The sequence below is a fragment of the Phyllopteryx taeniolatus genome, chromosome 21 (assembly GCF_024500385.1).
Source record: "Phyllopteryx taeniolatus isolate TA_2022b chromosome 21, UOR_Ptae_1.2, whole genome shotgun sequence".
Lineage (NCBI taxonomy): Eukaryota > Metazoa > Chordata > Actinopteri > Syngnathiformes > Syngnathidae > Phyllopteryx > Phyllopteryx taeniolatus.
The window spans coordinates 10,215,568-10,241,925 of NC_084522.1; the positions used below are offsets into that span (position 1 = coordinate 10,215,568).

At 42.5% G+C, this 26,358-nt stretch overlaps 2 protein-coding genes across 3 annotated transcripts in view; both read right to left on the minus strand.

Moving 5' to 3' along the window:
* Positions 1-7,062, minus strand: part of casd1 (CAS1 domain containing 1) — a 14,432-nt gene extending 7,370 nt beyond the window's left edge. Inside the window, exons 1-8 of one of the 2 annotated variants that reach the window (XM_061760387.1) lie at positions 6,868-7,062; positions 5,050-5,146; positions 4,820-4,940; positions 4,018-4,062; positions 3,870-3,932; positions 3,742-3,786; positions 3,535-3,658; positions 1,186-1,400 (exon numbers count right to left, since the gene is read on the minus strand). In XM_061760387.1, the coding sequence (XP_061616371.1) occupies positions 1,186-1,400; positions 3,535-3,658; positions 3,742-3,786; positions 3,870-3,932; positions 4,018-4,062; positions 4,820-4,940; positions 5,050-5,146; positions 6,868-7,000 (843 nt within the window). In that variant the 5' untranslated portion in view covers positions 7,001-7,062. The remainder of the gene's footprint in view (positions 1-1,185; positions 1,401-3,534; positions 3,659-3,741; positions 3,787-3,869; positions 3,933-4,017; positions 4,063-4,819; positions 4,941-5,049; positions 5,147-6,867) is intronic. The other variant, XM_061760386.1, reaches the window with a different exon arrangement.
* A 2,510-nt stretch (positions 7,063-9,572) lies between these two features.
* On the minus strand, positions 9,573-25,799 carry col1a2 (collagen, type I, alpha 2). Its single transcript, XM_061759197.1, has 49 exons — positions 25,598-25,799; positions 22,964-23,025; positions 22,570-22,653; positions 22,101-22,151; positions 21,909-21,953; positions 21,754-21,807; positions 21,620-21,673; positions 21,471-21,524; positions 21,300-21,353; positions 20,782-20,835; positions 20,602-20,646; positions 20,339-20,437; positions 20,165-20,218; positions 19,865-19,963; positions 19,493-19,537; positions 19,285-19,383; positions 19,115-19,168; positions 18,920-19,027; positions 18,785-18,838; positions 18,612-18,710; positions 18,380-18,433; positions 18,202-18,300; positions 18,021-18,074; positions 17,860-17,913; positions 17,691-17,744; positions 17,120-17,173; positions 16,981-17,025; positions 16,774-16,872; positions 16,522-16,629; positions 16,356-16,409; positions 16,194-16,247; positions 15,774-15,827; positions 15,599-15,652; positions 15,361-15,468; positions 15,135-15,188; positions 13,870-13,923; positions 13,630-13,791; positions 13,444-13,551; positions 13,073-13,180; positions 12,907-12,960; positions 12,705-12,812; positions 12,538-12,591; positions 12,256-12,363; positions 12,075-12,128; positions 11,699-11,806; positions 11,357-11,600; positions 11,093-11,277; positions 10,756-10,998; positions 9,573-10,620 (listed from the first exon to the last, which is right to left on the minus strand). Exons 1-49 carry the CDS (start codon positions 25,665-25,667, stop codon positions 10,474-10,476), a joined length of 4,074 nt encoding a protein of 1,357 aa, XP_061615181.1. The 5' UTR covers positions 25,668-25,799; the 3' UTR covers positions 9,573-10,473.
* Positions 25,800-26,358: the final 559 nt, after the last annotated feature.

The window sequence follows — 26,358 nt, forward strand, 5'->3', positions numbered from 1 at the left end:
GAATCTCCCTACATGTCATCATATGTTGTGGAACTCAGATTGTGCATGTTTTAATTGGTCTTATTTTTACATGGGTTTGGTGAGTGTACAGTGGATATAAAATGTCTACACACCCCTATTCAAATGCTAGGATTTTGTGATATTAAAAAAATTTGCCCAATATAAATAATTACAAAACCTTTTTTACCTTGGTTTCATCGGACCATAACAAAATCTCCCGAAGGCATGTGGAAAAAAGTGTTATGGTCAGATGACCCCAATTCCGAAAGGTATGCCTGGTGCAAACACAACACTGCTCATCACTAAAAGAACACCATACCTGCAGTGAAGCATGGTGGTGGCATCATCATGCTTTGGGGCTATTTTTCAGCTGGAACTAGGGCTTTAGCCTTAATCTGCAATACAGTTCCAAATACCACTCAGCGTTTGCACAAAACCTTCAGGCTTCTGCCAGAAAGCAAAAGAAATGTCAGGAAAAGCCTTGTGGAACAACTGAAACTTATTTGGAGTTATCATTGGCACCTCAAATGGTGGCAGGTGTGCTGACTTCTGACTCCCTTATAACATGATTTTGAATGTCATTGGTTAAGTCTGAACATAACCACATCCCAGTTACAAGGGGGTGTGCACACTTGTGCAACCACATTATTTCAGTTGTGTGTTACTTCCAATCTCAAAAAGATTTTTTTTTTTCCAATTGAGTTGTAAAGGTTAAAGGTCTCATTAATGGTAACATTTTTTCCAAATGATTTATTTTAGTCTCATTTTTACGTCACAAAAACCTGGCATTTGAATTTTTGAACAGGTGTGTGTAGATGTTTTATTCACAGTGTATGTAGTAATAGTAGTACAGGGAGTCTTCAATTTATTCCAAAATTCCGTTCCTAAGCCAACGACGTGACAGATTTCTCATATCACTAACCTATGCTAATGCAGCGGCAGTCGTAAAGTCATAATTATAGTAAATAATTGTAAGAAAAATACATGTAAAACAAGTCCACGAATAGAAAATAATCAAATGGAAAAACAGCAAGTATGGCAGTTACCGAGCACCAATGGTAACCTCTGAATGTCATATGTTGGTGCCATGGTAAACTGAAGACACCTAGTATCTGTTATCATGGAACCAAATAACTAATCTATATAAGAACACACATTTTCTTTTTAACAGCTGAATGAACTTACAATATTTCTGGCGCCTTCGGGTACGTGCAGTCCATCGTCTGACTGGTTGATGGTCCCCACTGCCGCTTGGCGAGACGCAGCCAGCAGCTTGACCTGCGATCTGCTGTTACGCTTACTGGCATTAAGTGCGTCCACCGCAGCTTCGTTGTAGAGCTCCAATAATTGGTTGGTGATCACCTTCCTGTCCTTTCTCAACCCCTCCTCATTGACTGGTTCTGGAGGGTAAAATACACCTTATATAACCATTCATGCATTTTCTATAGTGCTTATCTATACTCTGGAAACAATTCACACACAATAGGCCTCATTCACTAACGGTGCATACGCACAGATTTGTGCACAAATCTGTGATTCATCAATATATTTTGTTGGTTCTCTGCGAACAAATTTAGAACCACCTGAGACCATGCGTACGCACAAATGACAAAGGATCAGCTACTAAAGATGCACAACGTATTGGAACTACAGTCATTTATAAAAACAATAATAACTTTAATGATACTATCTCAAAGCAGGAATTTGGGAGTCATTGATGAATGTCCTGAATAACCGTGAAAAGGACAACTTATCACTTTTACTCGCATTCCGTTCAAGCGCTTGTTCAGCACTGTATAAGCATGAATGTGTTGTGCAGCTGTCTGCGTGCAGTATGAAATTGTCACTCAAGGAGCAGGAAATGCAGTTGGATTGCTTGCATTCCTTGTTTTTCCAAGGCTTCAGTATTCTCATAAAATCCCTGAAATAATCTGATTTTAAAGTATGTAAATTGAGTGATTTGCACACCCATTGCCGCTGGAATAGTTGCTTGTGACGTATCTCTGAACGGCATACTGTATCTCATATATTTTCCGTCTGTTCCAATGCTAATTTCATGAATTTTATCACCTACAAAGACCTCTTTGCTGTGCTATATTTATTCTTTACTATGTATTTTGATAATGTACGCAGTGTTTGTTCATTCTCGGCTCTTAAATTGTTTATTGTACATGTATGTTTTGTGCCACATTCTCTAATTTAACTTCAGAATTAATTAAAAATGATTAACATGATTATTATACGTTGCCGGACTCTGTGTTATGCAAGCTTTCTGATGATACCCACTTCTTGAAAACAGGAAAAAGGTTAAGAAAGGTGCGAAGAAAACTGGCCGGTAGGCACGTGTCACGAATCTGTCGGTGATTTTGTGTGTACATTCAACTTGTGTGCAGAGTGACCACATTTCTATACATTAGTGTATGAGACCCAATGAGATTAACGAGCATGTTTTTGGAAATGTGGGGGGAAGCTAGAATACCTGGAGAAGACGAAGAATATGCAAACTCTTACACAGAAGGGCCTCAAACGTGGTTCGAACCCAGTGCCTCAGAACTGTTAGGCAGACATACTAACCACAATCTACCGTATCACATTTTTACACGCTCGTGTTTAGGGTCACAGGGAGCTGCAGTTTATCCCAGCTGACATCAGGCAAAAGCCAGACTATACCGTGGACCTCAGTTCACGATGGTCCCGACATTTGACACTTATAGGTTACATTGCAATTGATTGTGTTATATTTATGCTCTAGTACTATTTTTCATACAAATATTTACTGTTATTATGACTTAACTTTTACATTTACAAAGGTTTATGGGAAGACTATAGCACATTCCAAAAAATTTGGGTTACATTGGTACCTTGCTGCCATAGTAAACAGAAGACCACCTTGTATAACAGTGTATCAGTTCAACCATAACTCTGAACATGTATCAGAACAGTATCTTAGTGACAGAATGTTCTGACCCAAGTGTGGACATTTTGTGTTTCTGACTTCTCAACATTGTCGCAGAATTGAAGCACCAACGCCTTCTGCTGCTGCATTTCCAAACTTTTACCCGAGGTGGGAGTACCTCACATATGTACGAAGTTCATTGAAATGATCACATTTCACACCTGATTAGATTTTCACTCGGCTAAAATACAAAAATATGAAAACCACACAGGTAGTGGCAGTTTCTGGCATGTCATATGTGATGCTGGGGGGGTTGGCAACAAACCTTTAAGATATATTCCAGTTATAAACTACAACCACAATAATAAACGGTTAAATGGATACTTCTCTAACAATGTCAATCAAACTTGAGAATTATCTTTGTAAATTAAGCCTTGATACATTGTATTGGATCTCATTAGATTGTGCTGGTTTACTTTATTTTGTGGCCAGTAAGTACTCAGCGAGTAGTATTACATTAGCAATAGATGTCATTTGCTATGACTGCGGCAGTCACATGGCGATGGGAAATTCATCACTGTGGCGAAGGTACAAGCCAGCGGTAGTATTTTAGGGCTTGTGTTGTATTAGAAGCTGACCTTGAAGGACCCAGTAGACCTCTCCATACTGGGCCAGCCTCTCCAGGTGCACGGCCATGGCGGTCACATTGACTTTGTACTGCTGTAAAGTCTCACTGCTGCCACCGTGCAGTTTAATGGACCACTGTGGTAAGTGGAGACACAGAGAGGATAAAGACCGACTCGAGTGCTGCCTTGTTTTGAAATGCTCTGCTTTCAAGAACATACCGTTGCAGCACCGAGGATGACAACATCGGGCCTTGCTGAGCCTTCCTGCAAAGCAACAAACACATCGCAAACATTACAAAATGCTGTGGCCGACTGACTTCCAAAAATGGTAGAACATCCTCACTTACGTGTGTCCATGATACCAAACGTTCCTTCATTGAGTTATTAGCCTCTGGATACCACAGGAATTCCTAAACACAAAGAAATGCAGATGTTATCACTTCTTGTCAAATGACGGCACAGCTGATGTAAAACCATTGTACAAAAATAGCTCACCACATAAAGAGAAGAGCTCTTTTCTTCAAAAGTAATGTCCGCATGCTTCCGTCAGACATGGAAACACAAAGGGATTCTTGTTTGGAACTTTGTGTGACTTGTCAGCTGAAATCTGATATACAATTCATACATGGACTTGAATTGCACAATTACAAAAGTTTTGGTGGGGTGAGTCATCGGGCTATTGACTCAAAACTGATTCAAATATTTTGTTACAGTTTCCTCAAGTGGTTTTGCACCTCTAAAATTAATATTACCAAAACTTTCAAATCCATAGAAGCAGTGCAAGGGAGCGAGAGTCACACACCCTGGACTGGCCTGGGACCACTTCGGGTTCGCACTGGAACAACTGGATGAAGAGGCTGGGAAGAGAGAAGTCTGGACTTCCCTGCTAAGCTGCTGCCACCACGACCCAAATCCGCATATGCGGAGGAATTATTATTTTTCACTTTTGATTTCAAAACTAGCTATCTATCAATGTGTTGAATATATATAATATGATGATGAGGCGAACCTTTGAATGCTTTCACAGTCCTAACGGACCTCTGAAGGAAATCATAACTACAATCTGGCCTGCGACAAAAATGAGTTTGACAGCTCCCCAAGTACATATTTTTATTTGGTAAATCTGTACGGTGGAACTGTGAAGTGCAACACAGACCATTCTGTGATAATAGTTGACTTCCACCTTGTTCTAATTTCAAGGCTTGTTTTCCATAACATATAATGTCAAGTGAATGTGCTCAAACTGTCACCGTGATAAAAACTGAAGTTGTGTTCAGATGATGTTGCTCAAGCATACCTTCTTCCCATCTTCTCTTCGGCCAGGCTCTATAACTTTGATGAAGGAGTAAAACAGCTGCCGGATTCGGGAATCTCCGACAAAGGCCACTCGCTTTTTAGAAAGGCAGGTTTTGGCTTCACTGTCGCACAAAGAAAACCATTGTCAGCCATGCGCAGTACGCAGCTATAGAGCTACTCTTGGATATTTGCTTTGCATGCAAACATAACAGCACAATTTGTGCGACTCACATGTTTCTGTAATTGTGCATCATGCAGCCATAAGGCTGCCAAACATTCTCCCCTAAGTAACGTCCGCTGGACAGAAGCCAGTCACATGAATCACCGCCTTGGGGGGCAAAGCACAGAGAAGCTACTAGTAAATACCAAGCACAAAAGAACACTCTGCTTTCTCTAACGATCATTTCCATCAGACTGACTAAAAGCCCATTCAGAACTATCACGATCTACGGAGCATTGCCCAAAATAAAGGATTACTATGTCAAGAGACTGTCACTCATTTGTTGCTGATGGTCAACAGTGACATCATTGCATTCACTAGGCTTCTGTGATGATGGACAACAATGACACTTTTGTCTTATTTTGTTGCTGATGGACACTATGTTATGACATTTTCTCGTTTTACTTCTGTGACATAGGCAACGTTCACACTGCAGCGCATGATGCTCAATTTGGATATTTTGTTAAATCCCATCTTTTTATGTAGTCGTTCACATTACAAAAAATAAAATACAAATTTGACTTCTTATGTGAATGGAATGTGTCCGTGTAGTGACACGCATGCACACAAAACAAGACGTCACATTGCGCATGTCCAGGAAACACGAGGCGCAGTGTGCTTATAGACAATTTTTTTTTTTGGGACAATTGTGCAAAAAGATGCAGAGTCCTCTAGCACTTAGAGCAGTTTGAATGACTAATATAGCAATAGTCCGGTGCAATGACCATTGCGCAAAGGGCGCCGGGACTTCAAGGAGTGTATGCAGTTTAAAGTGACTAGTAGTGCGATAATCTGGGACAATGTTGATTGTGCAAATGTTGCAGATACTCCTCAATCAGTGTGCAAGTGGGGCAGATGCTACTCTGGCATGAGTGGCCGGTATTGGTCAACAACAGATATGCAAATAGTGCAGCGTGGCGAGACTACTACAGTGAGTGCACGAGTAATATGTAATTGGCCTGACAGAAATGTGACAACAAACTCAAGACAAAACAATTGGCAGCATGTTGCAATGGAATTGTAGGTTAGCCTACACCAAGCCTATTCATTTTACTAACGTGCTTAATTGTCTTACTAGTGAGAACAAAGCACTTACATTATGGATTTACGAGCGACTAAACGCTTAAACAACTTTCCATATGCAACTAGTGCTCTACTAGTATGCCATTACACGCGACTAGTAGAACATTTGTGTGTTGTGTAACATGTCCTATTACATATTTGCACACTTAAAACACGTCAAGGACAACTTTGGCTTACAAATACATGTTACTAGTCAGGAAAAACTGCAATAGTTGACACACTACTAGTGGAAAATGTAAATAGCTGTACTGGTTCACTAGCAGTACTTGTGGTGCGCATGTTTGCCTTACTATAACGTAGTTTTTCTATCTTGTGTCCTAGTCGTTCCACTAGTGTCGAAATGTGATACAATAGCAAAGTAAGCGTTTCTAGGAAGACCTAGTGGCTCTACTAGTGCGCTGAATTGTCTATCTAGTGAGAACAAAAGAGTATTATAAGAACATGGACCTTGAGCTGGACATTTTGATTTCAGTCGAGCGTGCTGCCAAAGAGCATGTAAACAGCGCTACCTCAACGCGGCGGCGTCGGCGGCGGCGGCGGCTAGCCAAGCTGTCTTCAAGACCGTTAGTACAGTTACGTTAGCCGGCCGGCCTTGTCGCCAATCTGCTCGGCGTCATTTTGCTTCTTTTAAAACTCCTTCAAACTAGCGCGAGCGTAACGGAACGAAACACGCACACAGCCACAGTCGAGGGTTAAGTTAGCATTAGCATGTGTTCCCGTTCCCAAGCGACGGGTCGTCCGCTTACCTCCGAAATAGCGCGAGGCCGTGTGGGATATGACCAGTACAACGACGAGCGCGAGGGATATCAACTTGGCGTTCCTAATGGTGAAATATTGGTTTATTTCTCGCTTGCCCAGGCTATAGGCCAGAAACGCCATCTTCGCTCCTCCATGACAACAAGCAGCTGTGAATTCTCCACGGACGCGGATTGCCTCCCCCCTCCCGAAGTTGAGGAAGGAAAAATTCAAACCAGTAGTAACTCAATCATAATCAATTTATGACGGGGGTGGGGGGGGGGGGGAAATAAAAACATTTAAAAAATAAAGAAAAAAGTTCCACAATAAACTCTAATGCAAAATAAATTTTTAGACAATTAATTGATGGAATAATCGATAGAATCGATTCAAATAAATATTCTATTGTGACAGCTGTACACCACAAAAAGAGTCGACTCTGTCCTGTTCTTTTTTTTCTAGCTTTTTCCGTTCTTTAGTAGCAGCAGAAAAACACCTGTTTCTGATCCAAAGGGAGAAAGGAGCTTTTTGTGAAAAGAAACAAGTCAAACAGAACAGTGACTTAGATGCTAATATTTTTTTGCTTTTGTGACACGTCAAACTATAAAACAACAAAAGTAAGACCGAAGAGGGTCTTTTGACTGCAATATTTTTTATTTATTTTTTTACAGCTACACAACTAAGAAAGCTGCCATGAGCGACGCTGACTCACTGCAACTCGAGTTGCATCTTTTTTACATGGCGTTCCTCATTCACTCCATGGACTGCGTCATCTTTTCTCACGATAGCGATACCCACTTTCTCCTACCTACCACGACACATACTCTGTTTATACCATACATATGTATATACGGTACTCTGTTCGAGCTTGAGGTGCCTAAACTTGACCCACTTCCAACGTGTTGGCATTTCTCTCCCTCCTAATTGACGTGACAGGCCGAGATTCAGCCCCTTCTCTACTCAAAAGCTGTGCTGATCTCAAATCAAAAGAGACGCAACAACGCTTTCATCTACAGGGATCTATTGGTCATTAGAGTGGTTTGTCAAACACGAATTCACAGAAAAGCTTGGCAAGACTCTCCTCCACGCGTTGAATAACCTTCTTGACGTATTTGGGTCATTTTCATATTATTTGATCGGTAACGGTTAAGACATGGCCCACTGAATTTCCTTTTGAAAATCAATTATTTTTACTGACATAAGTATTTGAATTATTGGCAGTTGTTTTCTATCAAAAGGCCAAAATTGATTCTAAGAAAAAAAAAAATATCGTGTTGGAATATTTTTCATACATTTAATGCCAGAATATCTTTACTGTCTGTTAGGTGTTCAAAGTTACGTTTGATGATTTGCAACGTTTTCTGAAGATGCTAATAAAATTTTGGGATATATAGGAATTTTCTTCTATTGCTTAATGTGCATAATACGAACGTGTTTATGTCTTTACCATTGTGCACTTTTGTCTTTACTGTTATAAGAAGAAGTGTATTTCAATGGGCCACCACCATTTTCCCTGTTAAAAAGGATTGGCTTTGCTATGAATGCCAAAAATATGATTATCAGTGAAATTATCAAGAACTTTTGTGAAAATGGGACTCCAGTCCAAATATAAACCTCCGTGTCAGTGAATGTGTACAAAGATTGCCAAGTATATAAAATGAGGCTTTAAAATCGTGAAAAATAAAGCTAATGTCTCGGCTCTCAAACTCCGAAAAATGGGTACCGCTTTGTCTGGCATCTTATATGGCTATGGACGGAATCTACAAAGGCGACTATGAACTACGAAGCGCAATGCGAGCGTCCACAGAGATATTACAGATTGTATTTTCCTTTGTGAAAAGAAGCACTTCATCACCAAGCCGCCAGATTACACTCAATTAGTGTGTGGATCCATGTATGTGGCGCATGCAGCAAACATAAATACTCCAACCCCCACCACGTTGACAACGACAAACAAACAACAATCAAGAGTGCTAACACACATAACTATGTAAGGATACAGCTATTTGTATAAAAAGCAATTATGCATACAATATGCAATGAGTATGCTGAGAGACATCGCATTCAAGTATAATCTACCCGGTATCTAGTTCATATATGCTGATATTAGTGCATATGCTACTATAATCATAGATCATCAACTTTGAATTGTGTTGTTTAACGTTATGATTGTCTGCATGTTCAGTACACAATGGAAAGAGGGGATACACTGCTCTCTGGAGGTCTAAGCAGTATAGCAGCTGACAATTTGACAAATGTTACTACAGTACTTGTACTATAGGGGGTGCATTATTTCATTTTTAGCTACGCTCATTTCTGAAGGTCTGAGAAGTAGTTATTATTGGTCTCATTAAAGTTAATCACATTCACGTATCGTTGCAATGTATGCGATGATCCAAAATCATAGCAATTTATTTGAAAACCAAAGCTGTAATATGCAAGGAAAAAGCAACATGAGAGGATGTATATCTACAAGAAAAGACATGTTAGTAATCACACATTGGCATGAACAGGGTGAGCATGTTTTGACTGGACAATAAATTGTATGGGCACTGATGAGAAGCAACAATGGGGTACAGAAAACACCATAACTGTGTTTCCGTGAAGAAGAATGATGTTGAAGTCAATGACAATTCTGAAATCATCAGCCAAACTACTGACAAAACATAAGTGACACTGAATTTCGTGTCAACATGAAAGCACTTAAGTCAATGAGTAGTGTGTTTTGGAACATTGGACATGCTTTATTTCAGAACTTTTCACAATTTATTTAAACATCTCACATATACAAAATAGGTACAATAGACTTTGTGATGTCATTCTTGAGAGAGCGAGAGAGAAAGAGAGAGAGAGATGGGCCGCCTAAAATCCATTCAGAATCGGATGCGAATGGGATGTCAGTATGAATTCTGGATGTGGGATTTGAAGGGTAAAAAGCCTGAACAAAAACCCAAAACAAACTCAATTTTCAAGACAAACAAAGAACATGAAACACATACTAGACATCAGGTTTAAGGAGTATTCCACCTGCTTAATGTGGGAGCGTATCAGAGGACGATTGCAAGACTCCTTAAAGATCAATACAAAATAATACAGGAAAAAGTGGTTTTGTCCACAGCTGCATATTAGCACCATTGATCTCCCCTTCAAGTTACTGAGCACCTTCTGATACGAGACAACGCTTGAAGCGTTAGAAGCCCAAACATCTCTGTTGTGGACCCGGGGTTTTGCCTATTTAAGTACATGCATGAGGTAGTTTAAACCTTATTTTCATGGAAATTGTGGTTTTAAACCTCCTCTTTGGAAGATATACAAAGACCACAAAGTGATGCTTACTTTCAGCGTTTTTATTACACTTCTTTTATTTTTTACAAAAGGATGACATGATGTCCCACAACAAGGTCTTTTCCCGCGTTCCTTTGGGTTGCTGTATTAATTTGCATTGCACAATCGCTCCGTTCAGTCTGTTCATTCCTCTCCGATAGTTGCCCATCTTAAGCAAGTGGTTGCGCAGTGAGAAATCGGCATTTAAAAAAAAACAACACAGAAAGAAGGGCAGAGATTTCGTTTTTTCATTCTTTCTCTCTTTTGGGGGTGTTAATTTATCATGAGTCTATTTATTTGAAACAGACTGGGCCAATGTCCAAACCAAACTCCTGATCAGCTCCACCAATGTCCATAGGTGCAATGTCGAGGATGGGAAGGCGAGATGGTTTATTTGTTCTGTACTCAATCACTGTCTTGCTCCACTCACCAGTGTGTCTCTGCGGGGGTAGATGGGGAAAAAGAACCAATTTCAGAATGGTGCTACACAAGACAAAAGGCTCAGATTGTAGCCAAAACCTGCAATGACTAGTAGTCGCTATGAATTATGATGATGGAAAGAAAGAGCTACTCACAGTGCAACCGTCCTCCACCACAGAGAAGGTGAAACGGCTGTTGCCCTCAGCCCTCAGCTCCACATCGTTGGAGCCGCCAAGCACCACAGCCTTCTTCAGGCTGCCGCTCTCAGCATCCATGTAGGCAACGCTGTTCTTGCAGTGGTAGGTGATGTTCTGGCTAGCCTGGTTGGACAGCAGGCGCATGAAGGCCAGCTGGGTGGCCATGCTCTGAGAGCTGATCGTCTCCTCGTTGTAAGTGAACTGCAAAAGACGCAACACAGTCCACGTTTGTTCGGAGGTTCTACAGACGGACTGAAGATGTGGTGTTGCGTTTCGTCTCTCTGTAGCAGCTCACCTCAGTTCCGCCATTGATGGTCTCTCCGAACCAGACGTGCTTCTTGTTCTCTGTGCTTCTGAACCAGTTCTTCTTGGCAATGCTCTCGGGTTGGGCATGGATGCAAGTCTCGCGGGTGGTGAAGTCGCAGAAGACCCTGATGGCGTCATTGATGCAACCCTGGTTGGGGTCGATCCAGTAGAATCCTACAGGGTAGGAAGATTGGCAATCAGTTTCACTGCATGATTTAATGTAGGCTTTGATTTCTTGAAGATCTTCACTTACCGCTGGTCCATTCGGGGTGGCCAAGCTTGATGTCACGGCATGTGCGGGCAGGGTTCTTCCTGGATCCCTCAGGGGTGAGCAGGTTCTCAATCTGGGTGTTGAGGGACTTGATAGTGGCATCAACCTCGTAATCCTTGGCTCTCATGGAGGGCTGGTCAGCTCTGTACTCATCGTATCCAGACAGTTCATAGCCACCACCAGCAGGGCCGGGAGGTCCAGGAAGACCGGGAGGTCCAGCGGGACCCTAATGGTGATAAAAGATGGCTTTTATATGCATCTGCATTGTGTAACAGCACTCATGTATGATTGGAAAAGTTCACTGGTAAGACGAGATGTACTTACAACAGGTCCGATGTGTCCAGGGGCTCCACGAGCACCAGCAGCACCAATAGTACCATGGGCACCAGCTCGACCATCCTTACCAGGGGGTCCGTGGGGTCCGGCGGGACCCTGAAAAGGGAGGAAGCATGTTTGTCAGATACATATTTACAATACAATGTCACAATATCCCATATACAGTAACTACATATTACTTTGTGTTATATTTAAGTCATTAAAAAAATAATCAGTATGCATGGGCGTATTCATAAGTACAGTACATCAATCCTGTGTGCATCCTATCATATTGCACTCTCATTTCTATCACGTACCTGCCCACAACCAATGGTTACAATGGACACGGATGTAAGAGGAAATTACTAATCATCATTTCACTTACTCTAGGTCCGGAGGGTCCATGAGTACCAGCAGCTCCGGTGTCACCGGGAAGACCCTGAAGGGAGAGATGCATTTAAATGACATTGCAGTATAGTATATCTGTATGCAAATGTAATGGTGATATCATAAATAATTGATCATCTGGCTGTGAATGCTCTTTTATGGTGGTATGTTTCACTCACAGAAGGTCCTGGTATTCCTTGGAGACCAGGATGTCCACGAAGACCCTTCATTCCTCTGTCTCCTCTGTCTCCAGCACCTCCCTTCTCGCCACGGACTCCAGCGGGTCCCTAGAATATATACAAATATATACATGGCACCGTGTCATTTCAACATAACTGTACCCATAGCACTAAATGATATTTTATGAACATGCTTCTACAGTAAGTATTATGACATCAGTTTAATTCTCATTTATTGGAATCCCTACTGCAGTGTTATGACTAGATGATAGCTCTACTTACAGCGGCACCTCTAGCTCCAGCGGCTCCAGCAGGTCCAGCAGGTCCTGAGTGGCCCTATGGATACATGGAAAGACATATATAAAACTTTGCCACAAATACTGTGAATGTTGTGAATGATAAAAGCTGAGTGCTGTTTTTAATATGCAAGCCGAGTTGTGGAAACATACAGAATCTCCACGGTTTCCAGGTCTTCCAACAGAGCCACTGGGTCCAGCAGGTCCGGGAGCACCAGCAAGTCCGAGGGCACCAGCGGGTCCGGGGTCGCCACGGTCTCCCTGATCACAGCAGGAGCGGGCAAGTGATGGTCAGAAAAGGATGTACTGTGTATTTTCAGTACATTGTCTCTTTAGGCATAGGACTGGAGGATACCTTGATTCCAGCAGCACCAGGACGACCAGGAGGACCATCGTTACCAGAGTTACCCTGTGAATATTGTAACAGGTAACGTTTAAAACCCAAGACCATTTTCCATGACTTAATCACTAGTGTCTGTTTTTGCCATGTGAGCATAAGATGGTGTAATATATAACAGTACCTCACGTCCAGCCTCTCCTTGAGGTCCGGTCATACCGGGCATGCCAATGTTGCCAGCAGGGCCACGGCCACCAGCGGAACCAGCAGGTCCAAGTCTACCAGGTTCTCCCTAGGATGTGTCAAAATTAACAAATACACGATGAATAATGGGGGGAAAATTGTTAATTTATCAAATGATAGAACGAAACCAGAAAGGGTGTTGGTTGGATTAAGCATTTTTCTTCAAGTGACATTATATAATAATGTAAAGTACATTGCTTTAGTATTTGAAGATGTATGTTCTTGAAATGAAATACAAAAACACCTTCCATGTGGTCGTGAGATGTGCTGCAAAGAAAGGTTTGTCAAACATCAGAAAACGTCAATACTTACGACAGCACCAGGACCACCAGGACTACCACGATCGCCTCTAGCTCCGGGAAGACCAACAAATCCTTGAAGACCAAGAGGTCCAGAAACTCCAGGAGCACCAGGAGCACCCTAAACCCAAGCACAGGATCATGAAATGAATGAATGATGACTATTAACGGGGCTTCTGGCTAGGGTACTTCAACTTACAGAAGGTCCAGACTCTCCGGAAGGTCCCTTCTCTCCAGCGGGGCCAGGAACTCCAACCATACCCTGCTCTCCAGCGGGGCCAGTGGGACCAGAGTCTCCACGGAGACCACGGGGACCATCTTTACCAGAGGGACCAGCAGGTCCAGGGGGTCCGACAATACCCTGGGAGAAGGAGAATATATGAAATGTGCGTATATTCTTTTTTCTGCTTCTCAATGATCTAAGAGAAAATATACTTACAGCAGGTCCACCAGGGCCAACTCTGCCAGCAGCTCCAGGGAAACCAGTCAGACCCTATTATGCAAAAAGGCTCACATTTACAGGTATAGGGGCAGTAGTATTTTTTGGGAAAAAAAAGATCCCATGTTGACAAATCTGACTGCTTTAAAGTCCACAAATTTGACTTGTGTAGTGCATAAAATGAGAACTGATGAAAGAGATATAGGACCATGTTGGAAATTACTCCTCCTTGGCCATTTTGTTTGGAAGGCCAGGGATTATCCAACTGGAACAACAGAGCATCCCATGCACAAATTTGTTGTCATGATGTTCCTTAGAAAATTCCCATTAACTTCTCTTGATAACGTGTCTCTTAACATATGTACATACGTATACACATTTCACCCTGTTAGGTCACTGATGCCCAACTTGGGTGCCGTGGCACACTAGTGTTCTGTGAGATACCATCAGGTGTGCAGCTGAAAAATATCCAGTTTCACTTAACTCGTAAAATTATTATTTGTCAATTACAAATATATCTTTGTTCATCTATCTATACCAGCAACGTATATTGAAAGGCGGAACAATGAAATGCTATTCCACTAGGGGGCAGAAGGTACAATTAACGTGTATAATCCTGTTACTATTCATACAACAGAATAAGTCGTGGCTTACTAGGGGTCTATCAGCTGTGTGTTCAATTGAACTGATCCAGAATTCACATTGAGTAAGTCCGTTTGTGAGTAAACTCTGACAAGATCATCATTACTTTCAGTATTCATACTATTTGTGACATTTTTGTTTGGTGGAGTGCCATGGGATTTGTCCAATGTACCTGGGTGCCTTGGCGCAAGAAAGGATGCGAAGTACAGTTTTAGGTCACTGTGGTCTACGGACTGTGCTTTTTTTCTAATGACCCTCACATCAAATTAAAAACTAAAGGTAACAGAGCCTTACAGTTCATTGTACTCAGATTATAGAATACACTTCCTTTTGAGCTAGGAGCTACCTCTTCTGTGACATTTTAAAAAATCAGTTAAAACATTTGTTAAGGCAGGCATTCGAGTAATACAAGGTTATTTTTTATTTGATTTGGTTCATTTTTTTTTGGTATGAACTGTAAAATGTCACGATTCAGGATTCTATAACTATTTGAAGCACTTTGTGAGTCTTCTGTGAAATGTGTGATATGAACAACATTTACTTACTGACCAACCTATTTACAAACTTGTGAATGTAATAAGTGTGCTGATGAATAAATGATGTTGTTGTTTTTTAATACTCACCTGAGGGCCATTGTCTCCACGGGCACCAGTAGGTCCAGCAGGGCCAGAAGGACCCTGAAAGAAGGTAAATGGTCAGATTGAATTCCAGACTAGTGTCAACCAATGATTATGAATCAAAGCAGTCATTTCTTATGCACTAGCATGCAAATCTCTGACAAACCAGTTAATTTGGAGCTGTGACCTTAAATGACAACATGCATTGGTCCAGAATGAATGGTATACTCACAGAGGGTCCAGATTGTCCAGCGGGGCCAGCAGAGCCAGCGGGGCCAACATCTCCCTTTCCTCCAGCAGGTCCACGCTCTCCTCTTGCTCCGACCTGTCCGTTAGCGCCCTGTAGGGTGGAGCAACAACAGGATTGGGCTATTGTGTCGGATTATGTACTGTATATAGTCAGTGTTTATTCACAAATAATATTGTTGCCCAGACAGGGTGTGTATGAAGGTGAGAGGATGTTATCTTACAGGCGGTCCAGCGAATCCAGGGGCTCCAGCGGGTCCAACCTCTCCACGCTCGCCCTGTGTTGGAAAGAAAGACACGCGCACTCAGAAAAATAATGTATACCGATGACACTTGATTTTCTACATATATGATTTGCGATGAACATAAATACGGGGATGGATATTGATCAAAACTTACAGATGCACCACGGACTCCGGGAGGTCCAGCAGGTCCGAAGGAACCGCTCTCACCCTGCAAAGGACAACTGCTATGTAAGTGGGAATTTCACTCTGTATCATATACATATGCATGTGAAATAATATACAGTGACATTGACAATAAATATTTTGTTTGGTTTCTTCTAATGATTTGACCACACAGCAAATTGATAAGAATGCTACTTCTCATTGATGCCAACGTCACCAAAATCTATCTTGATATGTTATTTCCACTTCGTTCATGTGTACATATGCTGCACTAGATCACTAAAGACTGATATTTACCCTGATATTTAGTTGAAATGGAAAATCCTCATCAAGTGGTGTTGAATATTAAAGATGATGTGAGGTGGCTATACTGTACATCTAAGACATTCTGACAGCTTGGTCATATACTTGCCTTGTCGCCATTGGCTCCTGTGGGTCCAGGGGGTCCACTGGGTCCAGGGAGACCCTAGAAGTCAACAAGAGAAGATGGTTAAGAGGATGTATCCGACTTGAAAATTGTCAACGATGTCTATGATTTGAGTGTTAAGAGCTCGAGGATCAGAGCTGCACTTACACGCCCACCATCTCTTCCAGCATTGCCGTCGGGTCCTTTGTGTCCAACCTCTCCCTATGTGAAAACAAGTGACAGTTTGAGTCAGAGCTTCTACTGAAAATCCTATGGATGATACACGTGAATAAGAAGAGTAACTTGTTAACTTGTCATGATTTTTGATGCATACCTTCTCTCCCTTGACTCCAGCGGGACCAGCACCTCCACGCTCTCCGGGCATGCCAGAAGCTCCTTGGTGTCCAGGAGCACCAGTAACTCCAGCAACGCCAGGCTCTCCCTGGAATTGGATCGAAAAAACTAGGGTTCATTTTTGCTGTGAAGGGCAAATGACACGGACTATTTCCTTTTCAAGGTTATTTCTTTTTGCATTGAGGGTCACATACACACTTGGCCATCCGGCTCTCCACAGCAAACATTTTACCTTTCCACCATCACCACCAGGAGCTCCAGTAGCTCCACGGCCTCCAATAGGTCCCTGAGGTCCAGAAGATCCAGCAACACCGGGGTTACCACGCTCGCCCTGGAGTAGAACACAGAGGCTATCAGTGGAAAGTCTAGCAATAATGTGTGTAAGGCTTCACAAATAACAAACATCAGCCAAGTGTAGTCTGTAAAATAAAGTATATACCTTGGCACCAACAGGTCCAGCGACTCCTTGGTCTCCTGGGATACCCTGTTAGGGACACATCATGCGTTGTGTAAGCTTTGTCTGTTTGAACTGTGCATATAATATTGCCACTCTACGTGTGGTTCTGATAGATACTTACTCTGTCTCCAGGCTTGCCAGCCTCTCCACCAGCACCAGCGGGACCAGGCAGACCCTGAAAAGGTTATCAAAACACTGAGTATCACATTCACAATATATGTAGAGTGAATTGGTTGTAATTAATAAATGTATGACTGCTTGTTAGAGTCACGACATGATATAAGCATCAAACCTCCCCTAACTTTGAATCCAAAACAGAAGGTAATGTGTTGTGTAGAAATGATGCACCTAAACCAGTGATTCTTAACCAGTGTGCTGTGAGAAATCGACAGGTGTGCTGCGGGTATTTATCCAATTTCACTTAATTGGTCCAAAAATTATTTAACTACAAGTAAGTTATCTTTGATCATCTATCTATGCCAGTGACGTACAGTGACCGGCAGCACAATTAGATGCTCTTCCATTTGATGGCAGAAGGTACACAACCCACTTTTCACTTATCACTTTTTGTGATATTTTTTTTTTGCTGGTATGCCATTAGAATTGCTTCCAATGTAAAAATATGTGCCTTGGCTCAGTAAAGGTTGGGGAACACTGTCCTGAACTATTGGTAGCAAATTGCGTATGCAGACCTGGAAACCAGGAGATCCAGAAGGTCCATGCTCTCCCTTCTCACCAGGACCGCCCTGTAACAGGAAAGAGCAAAGCACTGTTAAAAATCCCACAGGAAAGTTACAGTAACATGATATCATAATACATAAATGATGGCTTTAAATTGTCAAATGGTACAAAGATACTTACAGAAACTCCCATGGGGCCAGTGGCTCCATTGTTACCATCAGGGCCAGGAGGTCCCTACACACAGAGACATGTAGACGATTACAACAACAGAGTACACGGTACATAGCAAATCAAGATTGAAGTTGTTGTAAGTTGCAGAATAACGATCTCATATGACTTACTCTCAGTCCAGTGGCTCCGTTACCTCCCTTATCTCCGGGTTTGCCAAGCTCACCCTAGAAGATATTCAATTCAACAAGTTAAGATGGCATGGCTCATACATTTTCTGTGCATCTAAGATAGATATACTTGTTCATATCCTCATTTTAGGCCTGTCCGTAGTCATCTTGTTTTTCTACTTACAGCGGCTCCCTTGGGTCCAGGGAATCCAATGTTTCCAGGCTGGCCTCTAGGTCCAGTTGGGCCGGGAGGTCCGGTGCGGCCGTCTTGTCCAGCAGGACCCTAGAGGATGAAATGATAACGATGAGCATGACCAGAGCACGGAAGCTTTTTGTGTACGTTTTGTGTAAAAGTTACTTACAGAAGGTCCCTCCTTTCCTGGGGGTCCAGAGCTTCCAGGGCTACCGGGGATACCCTGTGAAGAAAATGTTGTTCTTGTTGAATGTGTTGATTTATGGTTTTACATCTGGGTTTAATCAGGGTTTTGTTTATTAAATAATAAAAGTGGCAATATACCACAATGTCTCTATGCCACAGCTAATTTTGGAGTGTTGGCCTATCATGCTAATAAAGGAATTAGATAAAATACCCACCCTGAGACCACCAGGACCAGGCTCACCACCACGGCCAGCATCTCCAGGGGCTCCACGAGCTCCGGCAGAGCCAGTGGCTCCGCGAGCACCAGGCATGCCCTACAGCAGATGAACCATGAGGTGAAAACCGAGAAGAAAAATAGTCTCAAACGCATGTGTGGAGCTTTACTTACAATTGGGCCGACTCTTCCCTCAGTACCGGGCATTCCACGGCTACCGGGAGAGCCCTAGAGGAGGCGCACAAGGACTGTCAGGTGATCCGCAAAACAAGATGGCGTCTGATACGCCAAACACCACCAGTGACTCACTCTAGCTCCACGGCTACCAACGGGGCCGGAGGCACCGATCTCGCCAGTAGGTCCACGTTTGCCCTCCTCACCCTGAGGTCCGGGGGTTCCCTGAGGGCCAGCGCTACCCTGCAGAAGGCAGCAAATGGAGGAGAACACAATTAACCACACATCAACGTTAAAGGAAAAGACGAGTCGGATGGCTTTCAAACTTACAGGCTCACCCTTGGCACCAGCATCTCCCTTCACACCCTGAACACCGGGATCTCCCTAAAACAGACAGAAGAAAAATAAAACACCTGCATGCAATTGATATGCTGGAACCTGTGCAACTCTTTGCTCTCGTGTAGATACGATGGCATGTTTTTGTGTGCATGTTAACTTACAGCCAGGCCTCTGGGACCACCGGCACCCTGAGGTCCCTGAGGTCCAGGTCCTCCTCTGGGTCCGGGGAATCCAGGAGCTCCAGAAACACCAGAGGCGCCCTAAAAGGACAGTCATAATTGACACTTGAGTCTCACTGAGCAACTTTTTGGGGTAATAATCCTGCTATAAATGTATGATTAAGTTAATATATAGTATTTGAACACTTACAGTGGCTCCCTTGGCTCCATTCAGGCCATTGACACCAGGGTTACCCTAAGAAAAAGCATAAATAACCAATATGTAATCAACAGAAAGACATGTATGAGTAACAGAATAATTCACAGTAAATATAAATGAATTATCTATGAATTTGTCAAATCCGGCGTTACATTAAATAACCTCATGCAATTAGATCAAAAACATCGTTTATAATTTACAATTAGAATCACTTAAACATGGTGCCATAATGAGTGAAAACACAATTGAACATTCTCAGTTATTTCTAAATGACTTTTTTAGTTACCAATATTATATATATATATATATATATATTTAAAAAAAAAAGATAAATGAAAGGTGAGCAAAAGCAGGTGTACTTACAACAGGACCAACGGGGCCAACGGCACCATTGGGACCGGGCTCTCCTCTAGCTCCCTGAGGTCCAGAGGGACCAGTTGCACCAACAGGTCCAACCTCTCCCTATCAATGGCCGAAAACATACGATCAATGCGCAGAGCCTATCTTATCTGTGCCTTTGTAAGGCATAAAACGTGAAATGTAAGAATTTTGAATGAACAGCATGAACAATTACACAGAGAGTCCAATCAGTAACAGAGCAGAAGAGGGAAAGGTAATAGTGCTAAAGGAAGAGTACAGAGGAGGATGCAACACGAGGCCCACCTTGGGTCCGGGGCCACCGGGGAAACCTGGGGCACCAGCAGCACCAACGGGACCCTGTGGAAAGCGACAGCAGACACAGTCAAAATATATCGCCCCGAATATAAAGTATTATGCGCACCATAATCCAGGAAAGATGTGTGTGGCAAACAGTTTTATTCCCAAGAAGGTACTTACAGCAGCACCAGCGGGTCCAGTGTTGCCATCAGCACCACGAGCACCAACAGGGCCAGCAGAGCCGGCACGACCTCTCTCACCAGCCAGACCACGAGGTCCCTAAATGTAGGAAAGTACAGAGATCCATTCATTCACGGAATAATGAGCCGCTAATTGAGTAGAACAAGTCAAAACATCACGATGAATGAAAAATGGCATGGGCCCAGTTTTATCTGAAGGTTAAAAGTATTTCATCAAATTGTTGAGCTGGATGCAATACTTACAACAAGTCCTGGTCTTCCAGCAGCTCCGTGTGCGCCAGCCTCACCCTACATTAGCAGTAGGAAAAGGTGGATGAGAGTGAGCAAGGTATCTCACTGTATTGCTACATGTGCTTATTCATCTGCAATATCGAAAAAAGAAGAATCTTCATCCTATTTATTATGTGTTGACTGCTTTCTTACCTTGATTCCAGCGGCACCGGACTCTCCCTTGCGTCCATCCAAGCCATTGTAACCCTGAAACAAAGAAAAGGTTACGATATATGACGATATATCACATGACAGATGAATGAAATGGTGGCATGATGGCGAAGCGCTATTAGAAGGCAAACATAGCGAGGGTAGTGAATTGTGTGTTTTTTTGTTTTTTTTTAATGTTCTCAGGTTAAACGGTCATTTTAAATTTAAACGTATCAGGTTTAGTTTAATTTCTATCTTTAGTTAAGTAGTAATAAATATTGTTAAAACAATCATGCAATTAGCATTTAGCTTCAAATACATTAGAGCAAATATTGTTCCTTCTAAAAATGTTTATTTTTATTTATCTATTTATTTTTAAGGAACAGCTCTAGTTAATCTCTTCAATAGAGAAGAAGTCGCAGATTTGATCCATAATAAAAAAAAAAATCACTTTTGTGCAATTTTGTTTTCTTGTGACCCCGCTTCAGTCCAGATTGCTTCAAGTCAAGTGTGATACTTACTCTGTGTCCCTTCATTCCGGGAAGTCCAGGGGTTCCGGGGAATCCACGAGCACCCTGTAGTTCAAAACAAACACAATGTCATCCAGACATATTGGAATTGTTCAATTAATATATTGATATATTATATAAAATATTTTGGTCTGGCCAGGTGCTTTGGTGTGTTTCCCTGACCTGAACGCCGGGGACACCTCTATCTCCGGGCTTGCCAGGTCTGCCATTGTTACCCTGAAAGCGGAAAAGTGGCTCAATTTAATCACAAGAGGAAAAATAAAAAGCTCTTATCATCTGTGGTGACACGAGTGACAATACTGTTTACTTACGTCCTCTCCAGATTTGCCAGGAGGTCCAGGTGGGCCACGAGGACCAACGGGACCCTTTGACAGAAAACCAGCGCGTTTATGACGAGTTCTCCTCACATTTTGAATTTTGAGAGTCTTTTAAAGGATGATCTTACAGTCTGTCCAGGCTCGCCAGGCTCACCAGGGTGTCCGGTGTGTCCCTGAGGTCCCTGTTAGGACAAATAAGAAGAAATGTCAGCCTTCAGGCCTGATCATGCCAGCGGTTCAAGCGGAACACCAGATTGCGATCTGAGTCCAAATAATAACTTACAGAGGGTCCAGGGGGTCCGGGAGGGCCTCTGTTGCCCATCATACCCTAAGGAGAAAAACACAATCAGATGTGGTATTAAAAATGCATGTCATGTGGTGGAAGTGGAACAAAGGTCACGCAGGTTTAGTCCAATGGAGTGTTCCTGAAATGCGGCTTTGGTGCATTAGTGTGTGACAAGGCACGGGCCCTCACCATGGCACCTGGAGGGGGATCGGGAGCCTTAGCATACTGAGCAGCAAAGTTCTGCAAAAGACAAAAATAGAGTCCATTAGTCACAAAAATTCAAATGTTCCTGAAGTCACGGCATCAGCTATGCAAATAAGCTGCTGTAGCACAATAATGATTATCAGACTTTTAAAATTGTGCCTGCGAGAGCAAAAGGCTTTTGCAGTAGGCCGCAAATCGAACTCATGCAAGTTTAAGGGGAAGTGATGTCATCAGACCAAAGAAATCCAGTACAACAATTATTGTACTGACACTGTGACACACAGCTGACCTCTGACTGTGACCAATATGGATAACATCAATATGCTATTTGGGTGCAGTGTTCAGTATATGCATCATTCATTACATGTGAGGAGACATTGTGCATCAAAGTTAACATGGTGTCATTTACTTCTCTTCAGAGAATAACTTTGAACAAATAACAAAGGCAACTTACTCCTCCGAGTCCAGGGGGTCCAGGGGGCCCAGCGGGGCCGGGGAGTCCGGGTTTGCCATCTTTTCCATCAGGTCCCTGGGGACCCTAAACAACAGACAAAATGCGGCCATGAAGTGAGCGGCAAAGCTTATTCTTACTTCTTATTTACATTCAACATTTTATAATAATACTTCATAGCTGTACTGATGAGTGTATAATTGAGTAAATAATGCAATTGTTATTAGTTGAATTAAGTAAAAGCATAGCCACTATGTTGACATGGGGCCATGCAAAATGGGATGTGGCCTAATAAGGTTAGAAGGTCAAACGATGTCGACAAAGTCCAAGTCAAACATTTCTCATAACAAGCACAACAATTAAGACTTGACGCAATGTTAGAAATGTTGCAGCTTACCCTGTCACCTCGAGGTCCTTTGTCTCCTCGGGGGCCCTGCGGCAGGAAAATAAGCGAGTCAGCTTAAAACACAGACCAGATGTCTCGCAAAATAACTGCTTCAAAGCGGCTGCCCTTTCCTCTCTTAAGTTACACTAAATAGACACGAGTAAAGCACTTGATGCAGAGCAGGTACAGTACAGTAATCAAATGTGCATGTCAACAAACTTGTCCTTACAGACGCAGGACAAGCAGGTTAGGACGCATTTTCAGTGACGAGACAAAAACCAACGTTGCCCTTTGAGTTTTTCTGTGCTAAAACTCTCTATGCTCTGATGTGCCATGCTGTATGTAAGGTCTTAAACCACACATAACAACGACATCATGTGCTCACCTTCTCTCTTCCCTAGATGGAAAAGAAGATACATACATGTAAGTTCCATCTTTCACTACGTTTCATCCTCTCTGCTTTGCCTGCAAAAGCGTGAGGGTGAGGCATTTGTGTATATATACACAATAAGTCTCATTCGGGTAGAGCAGAGCAATGCACAGGTGTATCTGAGCAATAGCACACTGAGCAAACTCCTAGAGGTGAGAGCATGATAGTCCACATAAAAGTGCTTTAATATGATCATGAGACATATAGCAGACAGTCGAATGTGTGTGCTGCTGGTGACGCTGTAAACAAATTATATTTTGTGAGTTGACTTGTTTGAATGCAGAAACACCAGGAACGGCCTGTAGATTTGAATTCAAAATGCTCTTGTTGGTGTGACTTATCGACATATATGAGACTCAGATAAGTTCCCTAAATGTCTTCATTGGTTGAAGTGATGAGGAGGCAGAGGAAGGCCGCTGCCCCTCGCTGCAGCCCCCAGAAAGGATCCTTTGTGCCATGCATGCCCCTGAGTGTGCCGAGTGGTTTAAGCTTTCAGTCACACGGTCTTTAGCCAGTCGGAACCCCCACCTATCCGAGGACAGGAAGGGAGAATAACTTTGTCCGGGGGGCACAAATTTGCAAAGGCTGAGCCGTGGCTGAGATCGCTCAAATCGCACAGGACCTTACAAGAGGCGTCTTTTGCTGGGATATGTACAGTACGTGTTTTTGGGAAGGCAAAAAAGACAAGGTAAATCTATGTTATCGTCATGTGGTTATCGTTCATGTTTGCATGCGTGCGTGTACTAACCGAGACTGCAGCGTTGGACAGATGACAGGTGAAGAGGAGGGTGGGGGGAGAGAAAAGGGAACACTCCGTTAGAACATAAGCAACATAAGAGCAAAACAAAACACTTGCCAAAGAAACTGTCATTGCTACCCTCAAATCATATCTTTACATCTTTTTACAGTGTTCTGTATGCGTGTCATAAGAATGAACAAATGTGTTTCTTTCATGGAGGTTTATTTGCTAGGCACGTGCTTGTAGTTAAAGCAGACATTGTTCATAGTCCACTTTAAATGTCTTTCGACAGCAATGTCAATCAAAGCATTGCAGGCTGGTATTAAGCATGTCAAGGCTAACAAGCCCGGACAGGCAAAGACTAAAGACCTTAAGGAAAAGTATAATCAGTCATCGCAAGCAAGATAAAAACGGCAGCCGTTGTAATTTGGAAGCTGTAAGTGAAATTGATAAATACATGACATATTTGATGTATGTTCGACCTGGAAACGTTTGTTAGTCAAATGTGTATCACAGCCAGACTAAATACATTTTCCAAAGTTGTTCAACTATTCATTTGGATTATCTAATCACTGCTTTCGTCACATCTCCCAGTTCCACAATGTGCAGTTAGCACAAATGGGACACCAGAAGCATCTTGGAATGTGGACCAGCTGGTACCGCTTGGCTCTTTCTGCTTTGTTGGCCCTCCCCGTGAACTCTAAAGCGTCGTGTCCCATGTTGACCACAAGGTGGCGCAGACAGGAACAAAAAAGTGATGAGAGAAAGTTCATCTCATCCATTTAAGGTACTTAAATGTTGACACTTTCCGTTTAAAAGCACAAATCACGCATATTATTCATGAAATACAGTTGTAATTAAATAATATACAAGTTAATTTGGAGTTTAAATTGAATTATAGTAAAATTATAGATGTAAAATAGTTTAATTGCATGATCATTCAAAATAACAATATCATGTGATACTAGTCTTGTAATTTCTACTTTTCGTCAACTGGTCTCAAGTTAGTCTTCATCAAACTAGGTTCATGTGTAGTTCACACTAATGGCCACCATGGGGCGCGTTTGTCATTTTTCGTCACTAAATCTTCATCCATTGATGTCTGGATGGAACATTAAGTACAACGCCCCAAATTCTTTCTTCCCTTAACTTTAGAAGAAACAGATTTTAAATAAATCGAATTCGACTAAAAGCTTTCACGACTATTTTCTACGTCTCACTCAAAAGCCAAACGTTTTTGTTTTTTCAGGAGTGCAATGATAAACTCCTATGATAATTATTGTGTCCTTGGAAAAAAAAAAGAAGATTCCTCTGCAACACATGAACTCATTCCGTTGAGTATTTAAAGCAGCAGTGATCTTCACGATGATGTAAGTTCCAAACCAAAAGCCAAAAAAAAAAAAAAAAAAAAAAAAATCCTTAAGCAGCGTGGGTGGAAATATCCATGAGAGAAAAGAGCAGATATGGTAAAACTTACATTGACATGTTGCTAGGTATGAAGTTACTGCAAGCAGCAACAGAATCCGGGTATCCACAAAGCTGAGCATGTCTATACAGACATGCAGACTCCTTGTGCTGCTGTGCCCCTCTTTTTAAACCACCTTCAAGCAGGCATACAATTGAGGTGACGCGAGTAACTCCAAACTGAGCAGAAGCCTGCAGCCGTGATGCTAGAATAATAAAGTTCTATCAGGCCTATTTATACGGCAGGAGGGTCCCGGGTCTGCGTGTCAAAAGTCAGCCCACCGGCCAATGAGAGACGAGAAACCCAATCTGACTCCCATCCCTCTCTCCCTCGCGCAGTCATGTGGTCCTGCATCTCCCAGCCTCCTCTCCGCCGCCAACGAAGCCCGTTTGGCGAAAGAAAAAAAAAAACTTCAGCCCGTGATGACGAGTGCATGGATTTAATTAGATCCATTCTTTTTGAGGACGTGGACAGCGTGGACGTTTAAAAGGGAGAGGAAGGCCCACGTTTCTCCCTCCTTTGCGCGGCGCGGGGAGATCGGACGGTCAACTTTGCGCGTGCAAAAAGCACCCAGTGTGCGCAATGGCGAAATAAGTCGCGTTTGGATTTAGAAAACAAGTCCTGTGTGGCATTTCAGTACGTTTTATTCACTTGTGAATCGGAATTTAACTTCTTCAATGCTCCAACCAGTCCCCCCCCCCCTGCAGTATTCCAGTTTTATCTCGATTTTGGGGGGTTATAGTATATTTTGTATCATTATGCCACATACGTGC

Bases quoted from the DNA above. Each gene is read 5' to 3' on its own strand.
- col1a2 (XM_061759197.1), bottom strand. From the start codon at position 25,667: ATGCTCAGCTTTGTGGATACCCGGATTCTGTTGCTGCTTGCAGTAACT. The intron at 19,169-19,284 runs GTAAGTTAACAT...TGTCTGTTTTAG, and splicing joins GTGGTCCCAGAGGCCTGGCT to GGAGATCCCGGTGTTCAGGG. The intron at 18,075-18,201 runs GTAAGTAGAAAA...AATATCTTCTAG, and splicing joins CTGGACCCAAGGGAGCCGCT to GGTGAGCTTGGCAAACCCGG.